Source organism: Brassica oleracea, chromosome C1 (assembly GCF_000695525.1).
Source record: "Brassica oleracea var. oleracea cultivar TO1000 chromosome C1, BOL, whole genome shotgun sequence".
In the NCBI taxonomy this organism is placed as follows: Eukaryota; Viridiplantae; Streptophyta; class Magnoliopsida; order Brassicales; family Brassicaceae; genus Brassica; species Brassica oleracea.
The window spans coordinates 3327903-3346984 of NC_027748.1; the positions used below are offsets into that span (position 1 = coordinate 3327903).

The 19082-nt window shown below is 33.7% G+C and overlaps 2 protein-coding genes and 1 long non-coding RNA gene across 5 annotated transcripts; all 3 read right to left on the reverse strand.

The window, feature by feature from the left end:
- Positions 1–2004: 2004 nt before the first annotated feature.
- Positions 2005–7163, reverse strand: LOC106313970 (myb-related protein 3R-1-like). 3 transcript variants are annotated; one of them, XM_013752006.1, is made up of 13 exons: positions 6979–7163; positions 6422–6573; positions 6211–6265; positions 5961–6018; positions 5702–5796; positions 5509–5612; positions 5280–5408; positions 3568–5080; positions 3075–3343; positions 2874–3003; positions 2535–2753; positions 2230–2345; positions 2005–2103 (listed from the first exon to the last, which is right to left on the reverse strand). In XM_013752006.1, the coding sequence occupies exons 2-13, from the start codon at positions 6469–6471 to the stop codon at positions 2070–2072; spliced, it is 2772 nt and encodes a 923-aa protein (XP_013607460.1). In that variant the 5' UTR covers positions 6472–6573; positions 6979–7163; the 3' UTR covers positions 2005–2069. The 3 variants fall into 3 exon arrangements, with proteins under 3 accessions (XP_013607460.1, XP_013607402.1, XP_013607508.1); XM_013751948.1 differs by lacking the exon at positions 6979–7163 and adding an exon at positions 6823–6970; XM_013752054.1 differs by lacking the exon at positions 6979–7163 and having other exon boundaries at positions 2037–2345; positions 6422–6471.
- A 694-nt stretch (positions 7164–7857) lies between these two features.
- Positions 7858–10400, reverse strand: LOC106319377 (la protein 1). The gene is made up of 10 exons (XM_013757727.1): positions 10238–10400; positions 10055–10133; positions 9823–9972; positions 9547–9689; positions 9305–9453; positions 9097–9219; positions 8694–9009; positions 8459–8606; positions 8298–8370; positions 7858–8120 (listed from the first exon to the last, which is right to left on the reverse strand). The coding sequence occupies exons 1-10, from the start codon at positions 10286–10288 to the stop codon at positions 8027–8029; spliced, it is 1326 nt and encodes a 441-aa protein (XP_013613181.1). The 5' UTR covers positions 10289–10400; the 3' UTR covers positions 7858–8026.
- A 3560-nt stretch (positions 10401–13960) lies between these two features.
- LOC106302415 lies at positions 13961–14640 on the reverse strand. The gene is made up of 2 exons (XR_001262445.1): positions 14506–14640; positions 13961–14325 (listed from the first exon to the last, which is right to left on the reverse strand). It is a non-coding gene; the product is annotated as an uncharacterized LOC106302415 (long non-coding RNA).
- Positions 14641–19082: the final 4442 nt, after the last annotated feature.

The following is a 19082-nucleotide window of genomic DNA, read 5'->3' on the forward strand; positions in this document are numbered from 1 at the left end:
TTCGATTTTTGGATTTATAAAAGATGATTTCATATTTATAAAAATATTTATATTTATTAAAACTAATTTTGTATTTATAAAACATTTTTTTTATTTATAAAAACTATTTTATTATTTTTTGTATTTTAAATATGTTTTCTATTTCAATTTTAATTTTATATTTTCGAATTTCAATTTAAAAAAATAAATTTATAATTTTTTTTTTTAATTTTGGAAATATTCCGAGGAAGTTTATCCCTCGGAATATTCCGACGACATCTTCCTCGGAATATTCCGAGGAATTTCCGACGAACTTGTGGTCCTCGGAAATTCCGAGGAAATAGGGTTTCCTCGGAATTCCGTCGGAAATTTCCGAGGGATTTCCGAGGAAATATGAATTTCCGAGGAGTTATTTCCGAGGATTTTTTTCGTCGTTATGTCGTCGGAATAGCGTTATTCCGACGACATACCGACGATTTTTTCCCTCAGTATGCCGTTGTTTTCTTGTAGTGGCGGTAGTCGGTCGTGCGTTCACCGTTGATGGTACGGCTGTAGGAGTTGAACGTCATGATCACTACCAATTGGGTTTCTTATAGAGCTTTGTGTTTATTCTTTGCACAGGCGGGGAATGTCAAGAATATATAGCAATTTCCATCACGAGCCGAGGTTCCTTTACCACCCGACCACGAGGGGTTTTACATGCATGGGCTGCCTCTCGCCCTCCAGACCACTTCGCGTAACCAGGGGCCCTTAAGTGGACGCTTAAAAATTCTGTAATGGCATGGACTTAGGCCCGGTGGGCTAGTCGATCACGCAAAAGTGGTCGGATACTGGATTATCAAAAAAAAAATATAGCAATTTCCAAAGGAGAAGTAAGTGTGGTAGGTTAGATGGACGGGTCGATGAAGCTCAACGTGTCTCGTTGTTAGGCCCTTTGATTTTTTTTTCTTACCCACCATTCCGTTTGGTTGGTTTTTATTTTCTATATACTAACTGAAATTATTTAACTAATTTTTTTTTTGTTTTTAACATTTAGCACCACTGACTAAAAATATTTATAACTATTATTGTTTGGCTAAATTGCCTAACTATTTTTAAAATAAATAAACAACCACATAAAAATAGTTTTTTTTTTCAATTTATTGCAGAATATGAAAATTAAATACACAAAAAAATTACGTTCGAGTTCTCAAAACAACTTACATGAAATTATTTATTCATTTCCTTTCTGTATTTTCTATATTCTTATATAGGTTCCTATGATCCTACCTACCATGTATGTTTATCTTTCTTTTGAAATGGTGTTAATTGAATATAAGAACTTTTCTCTATGATCCACTTTGTTTCTTTTGGATCGTTACATTTCACCAGACAAATGTATATCACTAGGTCGTTGCTCTGTAGTCGGTCAGAAAACGCTCGTGTTTTTGAGCGTCAATCACGTAGATAACGCAATTTGATCGTACACTTCTTATAAATATTTAATATCATCGTGGCATCTCTTAACTTTTAGAGCAAGCGCATTAATGAACCACGGTTGAGGTGCATAATTTGAATTTTTTATTATTATTATTTTTTATTTTTTTGATTTTTTTTTAAAAAAATAAAAATAAAAATAAACTGACCAATAGCGGGCTGCCACGTGGCGTAGGGCCGCTAAACAGTAACGACCTGAGTTCATGCGGAAGGAGCGTGGCGAGACGATGTCTTCGCTATGGCGACTCGTTTATTATAATAATTTTTTTTTCTCGATTTGCGTGTGAATCTCCCCCTAAGATTCTTCAATGGGGTTGCTCTAGAGAGCTCACAACGGCTATGGTTTACTTGGCTTTCAAGGTTTCTGTTTCTTCAATACGCTTTTAAGTTTAAGGTAATTGGGCTTAGATAACAAAAAAAATGGACCTGGTATGGTGAGGTCAAGACCATGTTAAATTAACTTTCATTAAAAGAGTAGATCCCTCCCAATAAAAATGCCACTTGGACGTTCTCTAATCAAGTTATATGAATTAAACTTTTTATTTGTGTTCAAAACATATTCATGGAAATTTATAAGTTGATTTCTTGAGATAACAAGTAACTTTTTTCGCCATTTAATCAATTGTTTTATGTCCAGAGTTGAAAGATCTACACATTACAAGGAAAAAGTTAGACAGAGAGAGTGAATCTGACATTAGACATACATATATGGGATGATAAATAAAAAATTGAAGGTGAGAATGAATGTCTATCAACAAATGTTGTTTTTTCTACCTGCAACTCTTCAAAAGGTAAGATGATGGGCTCGAGTAGCTGCCTGGAGAAGCAGATGATACCTTTGCTTTCCCCGGTGTCCCACAGTTACTGAAGTCCAAGGCACGACCCTCCACCTGCATTTCCACACAGTATTAGTTCAGAGTAAGTCAACTTATAAACTCAAAAACTGATATTCCTCTTATCTCTTACCAGTTCAAGATTCAATTATCAACATTAAGCTAGACCAAGAAGAGGAGAAGAGACTTGATAAAGTTTTCTTGTAGCTAGCCTACTGGTTAAGAAGTGAGTTATGTTATGACTACCTGGGATCGGTTTTCCAGTTGATCCTGAGGCCAGTGCTGATTTTCTTTCCCTTGAATAGATTTGTTCAGCCGTCTCTTCTTGAGTATTGTTTCAGGTGTGTCATTACCCAAGACTTCCAAAGCATCTGCATATGCCGTAGCTGTGTGTTCACTCAAGTGTTTCATCAGTCCTATGGCATCATAACTTCTCTCTCCAGGACTCATAAAGCATCCAATATCCTGAGAATAAAAGTATAGCAAGAAAGAATATTTGTCCATCAGCAGCACTCTCCAATCTAAAACTAACAAGTAGAGTATCCAGAAACTAGTTTCATTCTTAGTTAATCCACCTCACATTACCTCAAGTGTAATATCTGGATCCAAATTTTGGCTTTGCAAGAAAGAACCAAAGAGTAAAGGTGATTTCCATGGTGCTGACTTCCATGGTGATGGGGTATCAAGGAGTTTTTTGAACGGAGTTCCATCAAATCTAGAAACGAATGGAACCAAAGACAGCTTAGAATAATACTTTCCAGCAATCAGAGGAAAGGAGAAACTTACATGCTAAAGCTTTCAATATCAACACTACTCTCTGCAGTGTTGGTTTTAATTCCTGAGATTACTGATAAAGGAATCTCGTCTGCTGTGAATGGAGGTTCTGACGAGATTTCTCCAGTTGGAATATTAGCTAATGACCTTTCGTGTTGGTCCGATGGATCTTTCGCCACTGTATTCACTTTGTTATCCAGTCTAGATCCAGCTTTATCAGGAGAGCTCACTTGCATTCCAACATCATTATAATAAACCAAACTCCTACGAGTTTCTTGGTCCTGGTGCAGATGAAAGCAACAGCTTTAGAGAGATTAAAGCTTTTAAGGTTAAAATACTGGAGAAAGACAGATTAGATCACTAGATGCAATGTGCTTGAACAAACTAGACTGTCACGTTCCAACAAGAAGACATTTCAATGAACAAGATGATGTGTTAGGCAACGAGAAGTGAACTAGTAGACTCATTATATGTATACCAGAAAGTTCCCATTGAATGAACTTACAATTTTAGCTGAAGACACTCCTCCTGACTCCAAGGTTTCCTTTGGATCCTCTTTGGCTTCGGAAGAGGAGGCACGTTTATTTTTATTGCAATCATCTAATCTTGAAAAATCTAAAGCCAAGGAGGAAGCCTTAGCACTTTTCACCATTTTTTCTTTTCTCCTATCAAGCATAGGTGACAGCAGCAAGTCCCCACGCCGCTTCCTTAAGATGGATGGTGCACCACTGAAACTTTTGACATCAGGGCTCTTATCATGACGACACGGTGAATCCCATAGCCTTAACGGAGTTGTACAATTCATCAACTGGCGGATACCAAAGGGACTGTACTCTTGCCTTAAGTCACTATTTGATGGTACAAGATCACAGCTGAAGAAAGGAATATCTGCACTTGGAAACCGTGGAGGCTCATAACAAAGAGATCCTTTGTCCTTCTCAGCTTGCTTCTCGTCAATAGGGAAATGAATCTTGTTCACTCTAGAAGGAGAAGCAAAGTTATTCAGAGGTACTAGCTTCAAAGAATCATTGGTAATATATGATTCTGGGATGCCATCATTATCATCATTGCCATGGGAAGCTAGATGTCCATCATTTGTATCAGTTTCACGTTCTAGTGCAGTAGCTCCAAGGAGGTGACAACCTTGAGTAGAATCATTATGGAGTAAAACTGAGTCCTCCACAGCTGAATATAATAAAGTAACACCATTATGACCCTCCAGGCTCTCAGAATTTGATTGATGCCAAGATAAAGCTGGAATGTTTCCAGTTTCATGAGCATGTGTTTCTTCTCCTTTGCCCTTTGGAGGGTCAACCATGTTCTGACCTTGCTCAACAGAAGATGTACCATTATCTTTCATGGCATATGGGAAAAGAACCCTACAGCACTCCACGTCCGTAGTCAAAGTTTGAGGTTGTGGATGAAGACTTGTGTCCAAGTTTGGCAAAGAAGGTTGATAACTTAATCTGACAGAATCTTGAATAGCTTGGCATGCTTCATTATTTTCATCTCCGTCCATGTTATTGGTCAATAACTGAGGACAGTCTAGATCGAGATCCTGTCTAACGTTATTAGACACGCCCTGCAAGTGATTCTCTGTAGCTGTGGTGGTTCTAACCTCTGGGACAACAATTTTAACATCTTCAAATGAAGGGCAGTAAGATTCTGCATGAGATGGAGAGTTTGAGACTTGCTGCTCCAATCCTGAAAGCAATTCAGGAATGTAGAACTCTTCTTCATTTGGAGGTTTAACCTCGTCTAGCAAATCATTGTTCGACTGTGAGCAGCTGAAAACGGTTGAAGCTTGGCTGCATTCTGATTCTTCAGCATCAGCCCCTTGCCTGAAATTACTTTCATCTCCACTGCTGTGCATCAACGAGGAAGATGAAGCGATGGATCTATTCTGAAGGGCAATGAGTGGCGAGCTTTGAGACTGATCTAAAAGACCTGATGCGTAGTAGGAATCCAACTTCTTCTTAACTGCACTGTTCCAGTGGTTTTTTATTGCATTGTCTGACCTATGAATGAGGAAGGAAAATGTCATAATCATCAGCAGGAGAAACTTTCTTTTCAGATCTGGTCTAAGTAAAAGTTGTGCAACAATCAAACAAGAACATGCACAGCCAATCACTAGCAACTTAAACCAAATCGGAGATACTACAATGTGTACATAAACGCTTAATGAAGTTTGGACGCATGGAAAAGATATATATATACCTTCCTGGCAAAAACTTCATTAGCTCTGCCCATTTATTCCCATAAATTTGATGTGCACGAATAAGAGTAAGTTCCTCTTCTTGGGTCCATGCATTTTTATTAATGCCAGGGTTAAGATGGTTATGCCACCTACATCAGCCACAATACTTGTTCATGTGTATCCAAGCACAACTTAAAGAGAAAAGTGTAGTAGTAAATGGTAAAAGAAGTAGAGATTATGAGCATATACCTTTCCCTACATTGCTTTCCTATGCGTCCAGGTAAATGCTGAGAAATAGTAGACCATTTCGTTGGACCATATTTTTCTACCAGAGCAATTATTGTGTTATCCTCCTTTGAATGTATGAAAAAAAAAAAAGAATTATGAGACCACCAGGTAGACCAAAGTTGAGTAAAGCATATAACGCAATTTCACCACCTACCTCTTTGGACCAAGGCCCTTTCACAAGCTCTGGGTTCAATACCTTTTGCCATCTGTGAAGACACTGGACATCAGTCCGGTCCTTAACACATTCAGCTGAAAAGGTGAAACAAATTAAATCACACAATGCTTCCACCATCAGAATCAAAGACTACAAATAAACATGACAGCTCAAAAGTGGAATGGTGATATGATCTTTGAACTCCTTGGAATGCTAAAGTAGGACAAGAAGGAAGCAAAAATTGCTACTTGAGTTTTACCTATCTTCTTCCAGTTCTTTCCTTGAAAACGCTCGACAGCTTTGCACAAGACTTCGTCCTGGTCCAAGAAAAACAGAATTAATCTAACAAGACAATTTCACAGAAACAAATACCCAGTACATGCAAATGTAGCTTTTGTACAGTTCGATTAGGCTAAGCTAGTGTGCCAGAATACATCTCTGATTGAAGAACTTGCCTGATTCACAATAAACGAAGAATGCAAGAATCAGAGAGATTCACAGGAACTCACCTCTTCGGGCGTCCATTGTCCTTTGGTGGATCGTCTTGTAGGGCCACACGTCCTCCTATGAAAGTGTTCAACACATCACAAAAGAGCTAGCAACATTAACCTGAGAATGTCTTGTTGGAATGCAATAGATGGTGCTAATAAAACGCAATTCAACGTCAAGGCTTAAAAAATAAAACTGACAGAAGAAAAGGAAGTGAGAAGTGAAGCATACCCATGTTTCACTCCTTCTGTAACATTGGGGGCTTTCATCTCAGGCTTCATACTTAGCAAGAGAAGCAACAGTACAATATACCCCAAAGCCAGTTTCTTTTGTTGTGTCTTTTACATATCTCTAGTAAGCTTTTCGCACAATGCCCACATAGCCTGATACAACAAAAAAAAATAAACCATAAACTTAAACACAGTCGAACAAAAAAAAATCATCAATGTGCTTAAAAGACAGAATACTCATATGATGAGATAATTACAAAACTAAGGATAATAAGAACCCAAAACAAAACAAAACAAAACAATAAAGCTTCGAACTTTGTCTAAACAAAATCTGACTAAAATCGAAATGGCAGTGTGCTGTGAAGAGAAAACAAAGACAAGCTTCAAAGAGTAGATTTTGACCTTTGATTCAAAGCTCAAAGCTTCAAAGTGTGAAACTTGATCTTTGATTTAAAGCTCAAACCTTCAAATTTGATCTCTTTGATTCAAAGCTCAAAGCTTCAAAGAGTAAATTTTAATCTTTGATTCAAAAACTCAGGAAAGAAGACTGAGTGTGACCTTAAGAAGCAGGGGATGAATCAAATCCAAGAATACAGGGAACGTAGGCACGAGGCAACAAAGACTCACAGTAACAGCTCAGCAGATCCAAGTGACGATGATGATGAAAATAAAGAGGAGAGAGAGATGTGATGTATTCAAAACATGGAGAGGCGGAATTCAAAGTTTGAGATCAAACACACAAAAGTGGAAAGATGATCTCAGCCGTTCATTTTCAAGCTGTGATGAATCTAAAGTCTCCCATTAAAGTTCAACGCCTATATTATTTAATTTATTTATATATATTAACAAAACGTTTTCTTAATTTCTTTCTCTTTTGGGAGATTCTGCTGCATCCCTCCTCTTCTTCACTCAAATAGCATCATGCATTCATTAGCGTATATACGCATTTTCAATTCATTAACAACTGAAACGCAATTTATTTTCCAATTTAGGTGATATAACTCTTCTTTTTTTTTGTTCAAACAGGTTATATAACTCTTCTTCCTCCTCTTATTTCAAAATGCAAAGAAATCTGCATTAAACCCCTAAAAACCATGTGGACAAAGTCAAACGAAAGGACCACAACAAACAAACTATTTAAAAATGACTTTTTTAACTTTTCAAAATGAACTAAAACATCTCAAAGTAACCAGTGAGTTAACAATAATTTCTAATAAAATTTGTATTTAGATACTGGAATATACTTACTGTAGTTAGTACTGTAATAGTTTCAGATTATCACTTAACTAATATTTTGAGATAAAAGTTTCCCCAATTAAGACAGATCTATAATAGGAAAGAGAAAGACAATAGCAAGGGAAAATACTGCTAAATACTTTCCAAATATATAAAAACGAAAACCAAATATGATCTTAGCAAGAATTTGTTAAGAAGCAATTAATACAAAACTTGATTGCTGATTTATAGTTTAGATAGCATCACAACAAAGTCACCAGTAGATGATAAAAGGTTTCGACTGTGAAGTTACATATAGATAATAAAGCAGAAGCAACAAGTCAAGAGCTATAAAAGAGAAAACGAGAGAAGAGAAGAAAGTGGGTCATCATCATGCTTCCACCTTCTGAGATTTGTTCCAGCGACCACCCGGGGAATCAGATCCCCTCTTTCTCCCGAACCTCCCTCCTCCTCGTTTTCCTCCCCTGCATAGACCACAAACCGAAACGTCTCAGATAAGTTTCTAACAAAACAAACTTAACTGCATAAGCTGAAAATGAATGCTTTAGCATACTATGTTTCATTGTTGTTAGGTTGTAGTTTGGACCTAGTCTTCAGAAAACCAAACCTAACATATTTAAATTACTAAAGCATGTACTCACCTTCCTCCACGGCCACCCTTGTCAAACCGATCTTTGCTGCGGAGAAGACCCCAGTACTCCTTCTCAGCTTCACCTGACACCACAATATATATATACCCAATTACCTCAAGCAGAACAACATTAAGTTAAAGATCAAGATGGAAGTTAAAAAGTGCTTTTACCAGTAAGAGGTTCCAGGACTGCGATAAAGTTCTTCACGGCTAGTCCACCTTCTTTGGCTAATACTGCTGCAGCACGTGCTTTCTGGGATGCTTCTGGTTCATCAAACCTAAGGTAACCCGTCTCAGATCCCATCTTGAAATCCACAAACTTCACAGTGAAAAGTAACAAACGATGAGTTGTAAAACTACAAAATAAAATGGAACAAAAGGTGTATCAGCAGAGGATGTTATGTACCTTGACTTCACCGAATTTTCCAAACACGGCCTTGAGATCTTCACGCAAGACAACATCTTTGTTATCTTTATGAGTAGCTAGAGCACCACCCTTTTCTTCTTTCTCTCCGTTTTTAGCTGGAGAATCAGAAGATTCATCGTCATCGTCTTCCCCCTGTGCCTGATCAGTGTTTTCTTTATCCTCAGCAGGATTATCTTCCGTCTTTGATTCACTCTCATCCATTTTCTTATCGGCTGGCTCCTCGGAACTCTTCTCTGTAGCACCTTCTTCGGCTGAGCGCTTTAGAGTGAATGAAATGATCAAACCCTTGGGATAGCTACAATAATGCAAAACAACCAAAGTCAGCTCAAGAACATTAATCAAAAGGTAAAGAAAATTAATAGCAGTAGTCAGAAACTCCTACTTTGCCTCGGATTCAGAACCGTTCCTATGATCAGAACCGTTCTTCTGATTCGCAGAAGCCTTTTGAGGACGGTAGTTAGCAAACTTCTCTTCATCTTTCTCCCTTTCATCATCAAACTCTTTCCTGAAAGACAAATGAATATCTTTTAAGTAAACGCATCCTGAAAGAAAACCTTATGAAGCGAGAAAGAGTCAGTAAAGAGGATTACTTTGGTTTCATCTCCAACTCGAGACCAGCAAAAACCAAGCTTTGCTTCATAACATTCTGCGCATCCTCTTCAGTAGGGAACTCAACCAAGGCAACGCCACAAAACACTCTCGTCTCTGCTACATGACGAGGCATCCTCACACTATTAACCTGCAGAAAAAAAAAACACATACACTTGTATAATCAATTACTCTTAACTATTCTCCAAAGATTAAAAATTGACGAATGATGTAGTGCATTTACCTTTCCGTACTGACTGAAAAAGGCTTCCACGTCTTCCCTTTTAACATCGTACGAGAACGGTGAAGCAGCTACAGTTCTAGCGTTAAGCTGCTCAATCAAATCTTCAAGCTTCAGCAACTCTGTACTCCTACCAACCTTTTTCCCTGAGTAATCAATCCAAATCCAAAAGTGATCAATATTCAATATAATATATATAAGATATTATTGAAACTTGAATCAGCAGTCCTAAGCTTACTCAATTTGAAATTTGATTGTATGTTTAATTTAAACACTCACCATCTTCAGAAACCTTGAGAGCAGAAGAGGTACGAAGAGTATCAGCAACAGCTTTGATGGTATCTTCAGGAACCTCATCTCCTTTGGAATCACCCAGCTTCAAATAAGCTCTCATCTTACTGAAGGAGCATATCAACCCCAAACTAACCACTATTCACCAAAAACCAAACATCAACAACACTTAACCAATAACAAACAAAAAAACAAAAACACAACAGGTAAAGAAACTTACATCCATCATCACTCTCTCTAACGGTCTTCTTGAGGAAATCATCGATGGGGAGATTACTATCACTGAAGTAGAACTCCACCTATACAAAATCGATACCAAAACATAATCAAATCAAAACTAGGGAAAGCCATTAATAATAACGTGAAGAAGAAGAAGAAGAAGAAGAAGAAGAGATCTTAGAACCTGGCGTAGCACTGATTTGGCCGTCTCTTCGGTTAGACAAGGAATCGACATTCTTGGTTCGCTGATGGTGTTTGAGAGAGAGGCAGAGAAGCAAGCAGGGTATTAGGGTTTTAATGAGAGACAGCTTCGGTTCGAATTTTTGTGTCTATATTTTATTTTATTTTGCCTTTGAGCCCTCTATTTCATCAACTTTATATTGCGGAATGACCTAGACTCTTACTATATAATTGATTTACCCCCCAATATGATTTACAACTGGAAATTTAACCCTGGAATAATCTCACAACCCTATGCCATCTGTTAAAATAGTTGTATAAATATCATGCAATTCTTTTTTTTTCTTCCCTAATTTAAGATGATAATTTTTTTACAATATTCTATATTATTATATGTTGCTCTTAATATCACAAAATATTATTAGTATATATTTATCAATTTTGTATTTGGTTTTGTGTCTATTTCTTTTTGTATTTGGTGATATTTTATAATAGTTGCAAATTATACTGTATTTTTAACTTTCAATAAAAAAAGTTCTTATTTATATTTTTAGTGATTTTATAATTTTATTATTAGTTGAACTGTTTGTTTATGATGTTTTATACCAATAATCTAGTTTAAACATTTAATGCTATTTTGAGAAAAGAGATCATAAATTAATATTTCTATTATTTTATTAAAATATCATAATTCCAACATGTTAGTGTACATCTCTTAAAATACTATTGAAGTTTTTTTTTGTTTTATTACTATGTCAACCAATATCGGGTCACACTTAATTGCGGGGTTTCGAAGTTTTCATGCTTTATGTAGAAGTCATCGTGTTTACCGGTTCCACCATGAATCTAAACTTGGTACAAAAATATTGTTTTCATCTAATTTCAAAATAATTTATTTTAAAACAATAGATGTGCTAAGTGTGATCACACCATATGAAATTTTAAAAAAAAAGATAATTAATAAAAGAATTACAAATATAATTACATCAATAACTAAATAAAAATAATTTTATTTTTTGTATAATACAATTCTGTAACATAATAGGTGCAACAAAACTAACATACTAATTTATACTCCACCTGTTCCCAAAAGTACGATTTTCTAGTGATTTCACGTTTATTAAGAATATAATAAATATTTGCAGTTTAATTTATTAATTATTTTTCTACCCACTTTTCAATTACTCTCTACCAATTAAATCTAACCAATTCAAATATTCGTAATTAATGTTTCTCAAAAGCATTCAAAAACACCTTAAAAATATAGAAAATCTATCTTTGTGAATAATCATCGTAACATATAAATTTAGACACTAACAATCATACAACTTGGTTTAGTTCCCAAGTTGTAACATACATATTCTTGTCCAATAAGCAAGACATTCATATAGTCATCCCAAGGATGACTATCTTACATCGTTAGGTTCAGTGATCCTCGTGATTACGCTATCCTCGTGATAGCTAAAAACCTCATGAGTGGAGGCTAGGGGTGGGCGTTCGGGTACCCATTCGGGTTCGGTTCGTATCTATTCGGGTTTCGGATTTTCGGGTTTAAAGATTTCACCCCATTCGGGTAATTCTAAATTTCGGTTCGGGTTCGGTTCGGATCTTTGCGGGTTCGGTTCGGATTCGGATAACCCATTTAAATTATTTTTAAATTTTAATATTCATTATATGAATAAAATTTCCCAAAATGTATAAAACAAAATAATATATTACATATAAATTTGTATAATATATGTCAAAATACCTAAAATTAACATATAAATTGGTTTGATTTGAATATTTAGATAGAAAATCAATAGATATTTCAAGTATTTTGGTGTTTTGAATATATTTTAGCTATTTTAGACATTTATTTTTAACTATTTATGTATATTTTCAAGTATTTTAGACAACTTAAAAGTATCTTATATATTTTGAATGTTTTTAATATATATTAAATCTAAAAATAAGTAATATATTTAGGTATATAGATCTATTTCGGTTACATTCGGGTACCCGAGATACTTCGGTTCGGATCGGGTTCAGTTTCGGTTCTTTAGATACCAAAATTTTGAACCCATTTGGATATTTAATCAATTCCGGTTCGGGTTCGGTACTACTTTTTCGGATCGGGTTCGGTTCGGTTCTTCGGATCCGGGTTTTTTACCCAGCCCTAGTGGAGGCAGCCGTAACTGACACTGCCATACCGGCCCGTCACCCGACCATAACCTGCATTTAATTCTTCAGTCCATCATAGTCCAACTTTCGAAGGAAGACCACGGCCCATAGCTCGATTTTTCCAATCTTAGTAAACCATTCAGCAAATCACATCCACGTACATATGATATTGCTGGAAATTGTATAATTTATCAAAATATTATAGTTCTAATATTATTAATTTAGAGTATTAACAGTATAAACATCTTGTGGTAAAAAATGATTTCTCTAAAATCTGGAAAATAGATTGATTGAGAAATTCATACTAGTTATAAAATATCAACTCATGACTTTATTACAAAACAAAATATGGGTTACTAACAAAACTTATATATTTGTGTTACACTAAACTCTCACAACTTTTTTTTTGAACTGAACAAACTCTCACAAGTTCACAACTTCTCTTTTGTTATTAGTATAAAAGGAGATGTTATTTAACAAGCTTAAGGTGGAATGACGTCATTACATCGTATGGTACATTCGCAAAAACGTTTGATTTTATGTAACATGTAGAGGTTGTCATATATGCAATTATCATATCTGCTTTATATGTTTTCCTCATATAGTTAATGCACCCTTTTGGTCCATCAACTTTGCAGTCTCCTTCGAGATCTTCGATTCTTGGACACAAAATATTTGGTTCCTCCTTTTCTATTATTTTTATATCAACCACACACACAGAGCAAAAAGAATGTTAACTGGCGGCTGAAGATCATTATGTGTACAATTGCAGTGCAGCATTTGCGAGTTGTAACAATCAATGTTTCGTACTAAGCAAATATCGAAATGAAATGAATAGAGTATACCTTTAGGTCCTTTACCGTCACTCATCACGAGAAAGATGAGAACACAAAAAACTATACACCAAGTAGCAGATCTTATGTTAAAGATAGAAATTGCGTTAAACAATCTTTTACTTGCAGACTACTATATAACTTGTGTGTTTTCTCTTGTGATAAATATTCTTAAACACACATTAAAAATAGACAATTCTATCTTTAGAAACATATACTTGGTAAATTCAACGTGTCGTGAATTAACTAATTACACGGGATCAATTTTTATTTTTAGTAACTTCCTAACATGCATGAAAACCTTTTTCCATGTTTAATCATCCTTACACATTATTTTCTTATAAATGAATAAAATTAATAATAAATTAGTCTCATTCAAAATATAAGATAATTTAATAAAGTAATAAAATTTTATTTATGTTGTAAAAAATAATAGGTATATGTTAATTCTTATTTGGTGATTTTTTAAAAAATAACTTGTTGCAATTTATTATATTTTCAATAAAGATTAATTAAAATTTTGTATTATATTTTAATTATTAGTTTAAATTTTAATTCATACTAACAAACTAATTTTGATTTTTAATTTGATGCTATTTAAATAAACATAAATTAATAGTTCTATAATTTTTTTAATATTTATACTTCTTAAAATTATTAATTTGTAGAGTATAAACTATTAACAGTATAAACATCTTGTGACAAAATTTAAAATCTGGATTTCTACAAAATCTAGAAATAGTTATAGAATATCAACTCATGACTTTATTACAAAAGAAAGATTTGGTGACTAACAAAACCTATGCGTGTGTGATCTCCACACTACAAACTTTCACAACTTCTCTTTTGTTATTAGTAAAGGACTAATGAGATGTTATTTAACGAGTGTGGATCGATGGAGGTGGAGCGTCTGGACATATTTCGTCACATCGGCAATAACGCTTGATCTTACGTAACATGTAGACGTTGTCACATGTGCAATTAAAATAGGTACCGTTATAAGTTGTCGACATATACTTCTCACACGCTTTCGGTCCATCAACTTTGCAGTTTCCTTCGATATCTTCTATTCTTTGACATGTATTATCTGGATCAACTTCAACCAAAAAAAAAAAACTTATCTGGATCAACCTCTTCACTAATTTTATATGAACCACACACATCAAAAAAAAAATGTTAGCTGGTGGTTAAAGATATTTAGAAGAAAAAAATTGGAGTGCAACATTTTGCGACTTGTGACAAAAACATTATCGAAAGGAAATGAATAGAGCTATACCTTTAGGTCCTTTACCATCAGTTATTACGAGAACGATGAGAAGACAAGAAACTATACACCAAGTAGCAGATCTCATGGTTAAAGATAGAGATACTATAACTTGTGTGTTCTCTTGTGAAAGTATTTGTAATCTACGTAAACACACTCGTAACAAATAAACTTAAAACACACATTAAAATAGATAATACTATGTTTAGAAACATATACTTCGTGTAATTCAACGTGTTGGATAACTAATTCCGCGGGATCAATCTTTATTTTTAGTTAATTTCTTCTTAGAAAATTCAAGTGTTTATTTTCACAATTTTCCGTGTATATATGTACCATTGTATATACGTTTAAAATAAGATTTTTTTTTTTGAACATACGTTTAAAATAAGAATTGAAACAGCATTTATAACCATTTGTCAATAAAAGATGATCAAAAAGAATGATGAGGTGTTGCAAAGAGTGGGACGTACAAAAATGTTCAAGAAAATATATAATCAAGATTACGCATATATTTAGTTCACGGTGAAAGCTAGAACACAAGCAGTGTTCTTTGGAACCCCTTCATGTACAGATGTTTAAAATAATAATTGAAACATCATTTATAACCCTTTGTCAATAAAAGATGATCAAAAAGAATGATGAGGTGTTGCAAAGAGTGGGACGTACACAAATGTTCAAGAAAATATATAATCAAGATTACGCATATATTTATAGTTCACGGTGAAAGCTAGAACAAGCCGTGTTCTTTGGAACCCCCTTCATGTACAGATGTCAATCAAATAGCTACAAATGAATGAAGTAGACTAATCATGCCAATAGGGCCAGTAGTTGTGGTGGTGAAACTTATTACACTTTCAGGACCTGTAAAATGATGTTGTTAACTGCTCGGCCGATATTATTAATTTATAGAGTATTAACAGTATAAACATCTTGTGGAAAATAAAATAAAATATGGATTTCTACAAAATCTGGAAAATAGATATATTGATTGAGAAACTCATACTAGTTATAAAATATCAACTCATGACTTTATTACAAAAGAAATGTTAGGTTACTAATAAATATTTTTTTTTAATTTGTACTAGATTTTATTAATTTCACTAATAACTTAAAAAATATTTTGTTAATTTGTAAGAATTTTGTTAATTTAAAATATGTTTGCATTAAATTAGCGCTTATAAATCCGAGTCGGACCTGTAGTCAAACTGGTTAATTCTGTGATCCGATATATAATTCGGTTTGGGGTTTTAAAAACACCCATATTTAAAACCCGATAAAACCTGTAAAAATCTCTAAAACCCAAGACTATCCATCTGAACCGATGAATGACTGATATAGTTTGATTTAAAATGTTATAGTTTCATAATTTGTCACTTTTTAATCCAAATTCTAACGTTTGTTTTTTTACAATTTTGTGAAATTATAACTTTTTCAAAAAATTGATAGAAAAAATGATAAATATAGAGAAATTAAGAACTATAAATAAGTCTTGATCATATTAGTCTTATAAATGTAATTTGGAAATGTGAATTATTTTATTGCTCTTGATTTTATTATTGGAAAGATATGATGCAAATACTTAGAAAACAAAATATTTTAAAAAGAACCATAAATATAACAGTGGCACAAGATGTAATATTATAGTAAAAAAAGTGGATATATAAAAAGTTACTTCAGTTTTAACTTTTAATAGAATAGATTTCACTAAACTCTCACAACTTTTTTTTTGAACTGCCCAAACTGTCACAGCTTCTCTTTTGTTATTAGTATAAGGAGATGTTATTTAACGAGCTTAAGTTGGAAGGTCATTACATCGTATGGTACATTCCCAAAAACGTTTGGTCTTATGTTACATGCATGTAGAGGTTGTCACATATGCAATTATCATATTTTGCTTTATATGTTTCCTCATATAATTCATGAACCCTTTCGGTCCATCAACTTTGCAGTTTCCTTCGAGATCTTCAATTCTTGGACAAAAATTATTTGGTTCTTTTTTTTCTGTTGTTTTATATCAACCACCAAAAGAATGTTAACGGGTGGTTGAAGATCATTCATTATGTATACAGTTGCAGTGCAATATTGCGACTTGTGACAATCAATGTTTTACAGTAAGCAAGTATCGAAAGGAAATGAATAGAGTATACCTTTAGGTCATTTATCATCACTCATTACGACAAAGATGAGAACACAAAAACTATACACCAAGTAGCAGATCTCATAGTTAAAGATAGAAATGGTAATAAACAATCTTTTACTTTTTTAATAAACAATCTTTTACTTTTTTACAAAAAAAAAAAAATCTTTTACTTGCAGAATACTATAACTTGTGTGTTTTGATCTCTCGTGATAAATATACTTAAACACTCCTTAAAAATAGATAATTCTATCTTTAGAAACATATACTTTGTAAAATTCAACGTGTCGAATTAACTAATCCCTTGGGATCAATGTTTATTTTTAGTAAATTCCTAACCTGCATGCAATTCTTTTTCCATGTTTACTCATCATTATACATTACGTTTTATAAATGAATAAAAAGTAACAATAAATTAATTATTCCGATTCAAAATATAAGATAATCTAATAAAGTAATAAAATTTTATTTATGTTGTCAAAAAATAATTAGTATATGTTAATTCTTATTCGATGATTTTTTATTTTAAAAAAACTTGTTACAATTTATTATATTTTAAATTTCCAATAAATATTAATTAAAATTTTTTATTATATTTTATTATTATTTAAAATTTGTATTCATACTAACAAACTAATTTTGAATTTTTGATGCTATTTAAATAAACATAAATTAATAATTCTATAATTTTTTAAATATTATACTTCTTAAAATTATTAAATTGTGGAGTATTAACAGTATAATTAACATCTTGTGAAAAAGTTTAAAATCTGGATTTCTACAAAATCTGGAAAATAGATTGACACTACAAGAAATATCGGTATTAATAGCACCCGCAAAACGCTATCATATAGTTTTCATAGCGTTTCGAAGAACGCCGTGACAGCCGCAGCTATAATAGACCCCTCCCCTAGCGTAGCGTTTTACGCGTGCTGTAACAATATACAAATATTATAGCGTTGGTCCTGTGTTATATTATACCTATTTATAGCGATTTCTTTTCGCTATTTAAATATTTTATGTGGCACTTTTCGTGTGCCATAAAATATTTTGTTATGACATTTGTTTTTTGTCATGGAATACCTTTTTGTAACTCAGTTTTTTTTGGATTTTTGAACATTTAATAGCAATTTTTTTGTGCCATTGAATATTATAATACATCGTTTTACTTGTGCTATGACGTTTATATTCTAGGTATTACTGAATAGCTAATATTTTCTATATTGACACATTTTTCGGTTTGATTTACTAATTTTGTTTTTTATGGGATATAGAATTGAAAAATATTGTAAAAAAAAGAAAATTTAAAAATAGAATTTTTAGTAATTGTAACCAGACTAGAAATATGCAAAAGCACTATAATGTGCTGACAATTGATTCATCATATAGCAAAAAACACATACATAAACAACAGACATAAACAACATACATAAACAACAATTAGTAATGACGGCCAGACTTGGTTCGCGAGGACTGTCCTTGTGCTTGTGGTGGGCGTCTGAAAAGAGATGAGTTTCTGAACATTGGGTCGATGTCTTCTTCAGGTTCCTCAATGCGTGTCAAGTAGCCAAGAGAGGTTCTGAACTCTGTTCTGGTTATCTCCTCCACATCATTTCCTCCCGAGGACTGTCCTCGTTCTTGTTCTCTGTTGAGTGCTTCTTGTTGTGGTTTTTGTTTTTGGAGTAGTTGTGGTCTCACTCCAGATGCCGGCAGTGCACATACGATGCTCTTCCTTCCTTCCATTAGAGTTTCTAGACTGTAAAGTTAACACAAGTTAGAACTTTAATGGATATTTGAATATGAATATCTAAACTGAAAATGAAAACTTATTTGAAGAAGAAATAATAAATCGAAGATGATATTTGAAGAAGAATAAATGGAAATCGAGTATCTCTGACTTTTGAAGAAGTTCCCAATCCAGATCTGTGAGGGTTCGAATCTATAAGGATCTGTAAGATTTGTTACCTTTTTTAATTATAGAAATATATAATAATCATACAGATGAAATAAATCTAGGGTTTAGACTTTGGAGGGCGCAGACCTTTTGATATGGATGAGTTCGATGGAAACCCAGAGAGAGAAATCGAGGTCGCTTAAGAGAGAATCATGGTTGTTTGAGATGGAATCGTGATGGGTAGACAGTGAGATGGAATCGTGCTGGGTCGAGGTGGGCTCGTGGTGTCACAAAGAGATTTGCGGTGGGCGTAAGTTCTGAGAGAGAAGGAATGAGATAAAAGAAAAAACAATTCTGAACCGTTAGATTAACATTTACGAACAGACAAGATTATGATCCTTGCCTTAAAATAATCAACCAATAGGAAGATAGAACGAGGATAGCTGTTGGATGGTGGATTATGGGCCTTTGATCAGAGATATCAATCGATGGCTATTAAAAAAAGAATAGAAATTATGTTTCTGGTTATTTATAAATATTTTTAAAATTATCTAA

Excerpts from the sequence above, each read along its gene's own strand:
- LOC106313970 (XM_013752006.1), bottom strand. The coding sequence starts at position 6,471 with ATGAAGCCTGAGATGAAAGCCCCCAATGTTACAGAAGGAGTGAAACAT. Across the intron at positions 2,346-2,534 it reads AACTGGAAAACCGATCCCAG|GTGGAGGGTCGTGCCTTGGA; the intron begins GTAGTCATAACA and ends GTGGAAATGCAG. Across the intron at positions 2,104-2,229 it reads TACCTTTTGAAGAGTTGCAG|ATCTTTCAACTCTGGACATA; the intron begins GTAGAAAAAACA and ends TGTAATGTGTAG.
- LOC106319377 (XM_013757727.1), bottom strand. The coding sequence starts at position 10,288 with ATGTCGATTCCTTGTCTAACCGAAGAGACGGCCAAATCAGTGCTACGC. Across the intron at positions 10,134-10,237 it reads CCAAATCAGTGCTACGCCAG|GTGGAGTTCTACTTCAGTGA; the intron begins GTTCTAAGATCT and ends GATTTTGTATAG. Across the intron at positions 9,010-9,096 it reads GGTTCTGAATCCGAGGCAAA|CTATCCCAAGGGTTTGATCA; the intron begins GTAGGAGTTTCT and ends GCATTATTGTAG.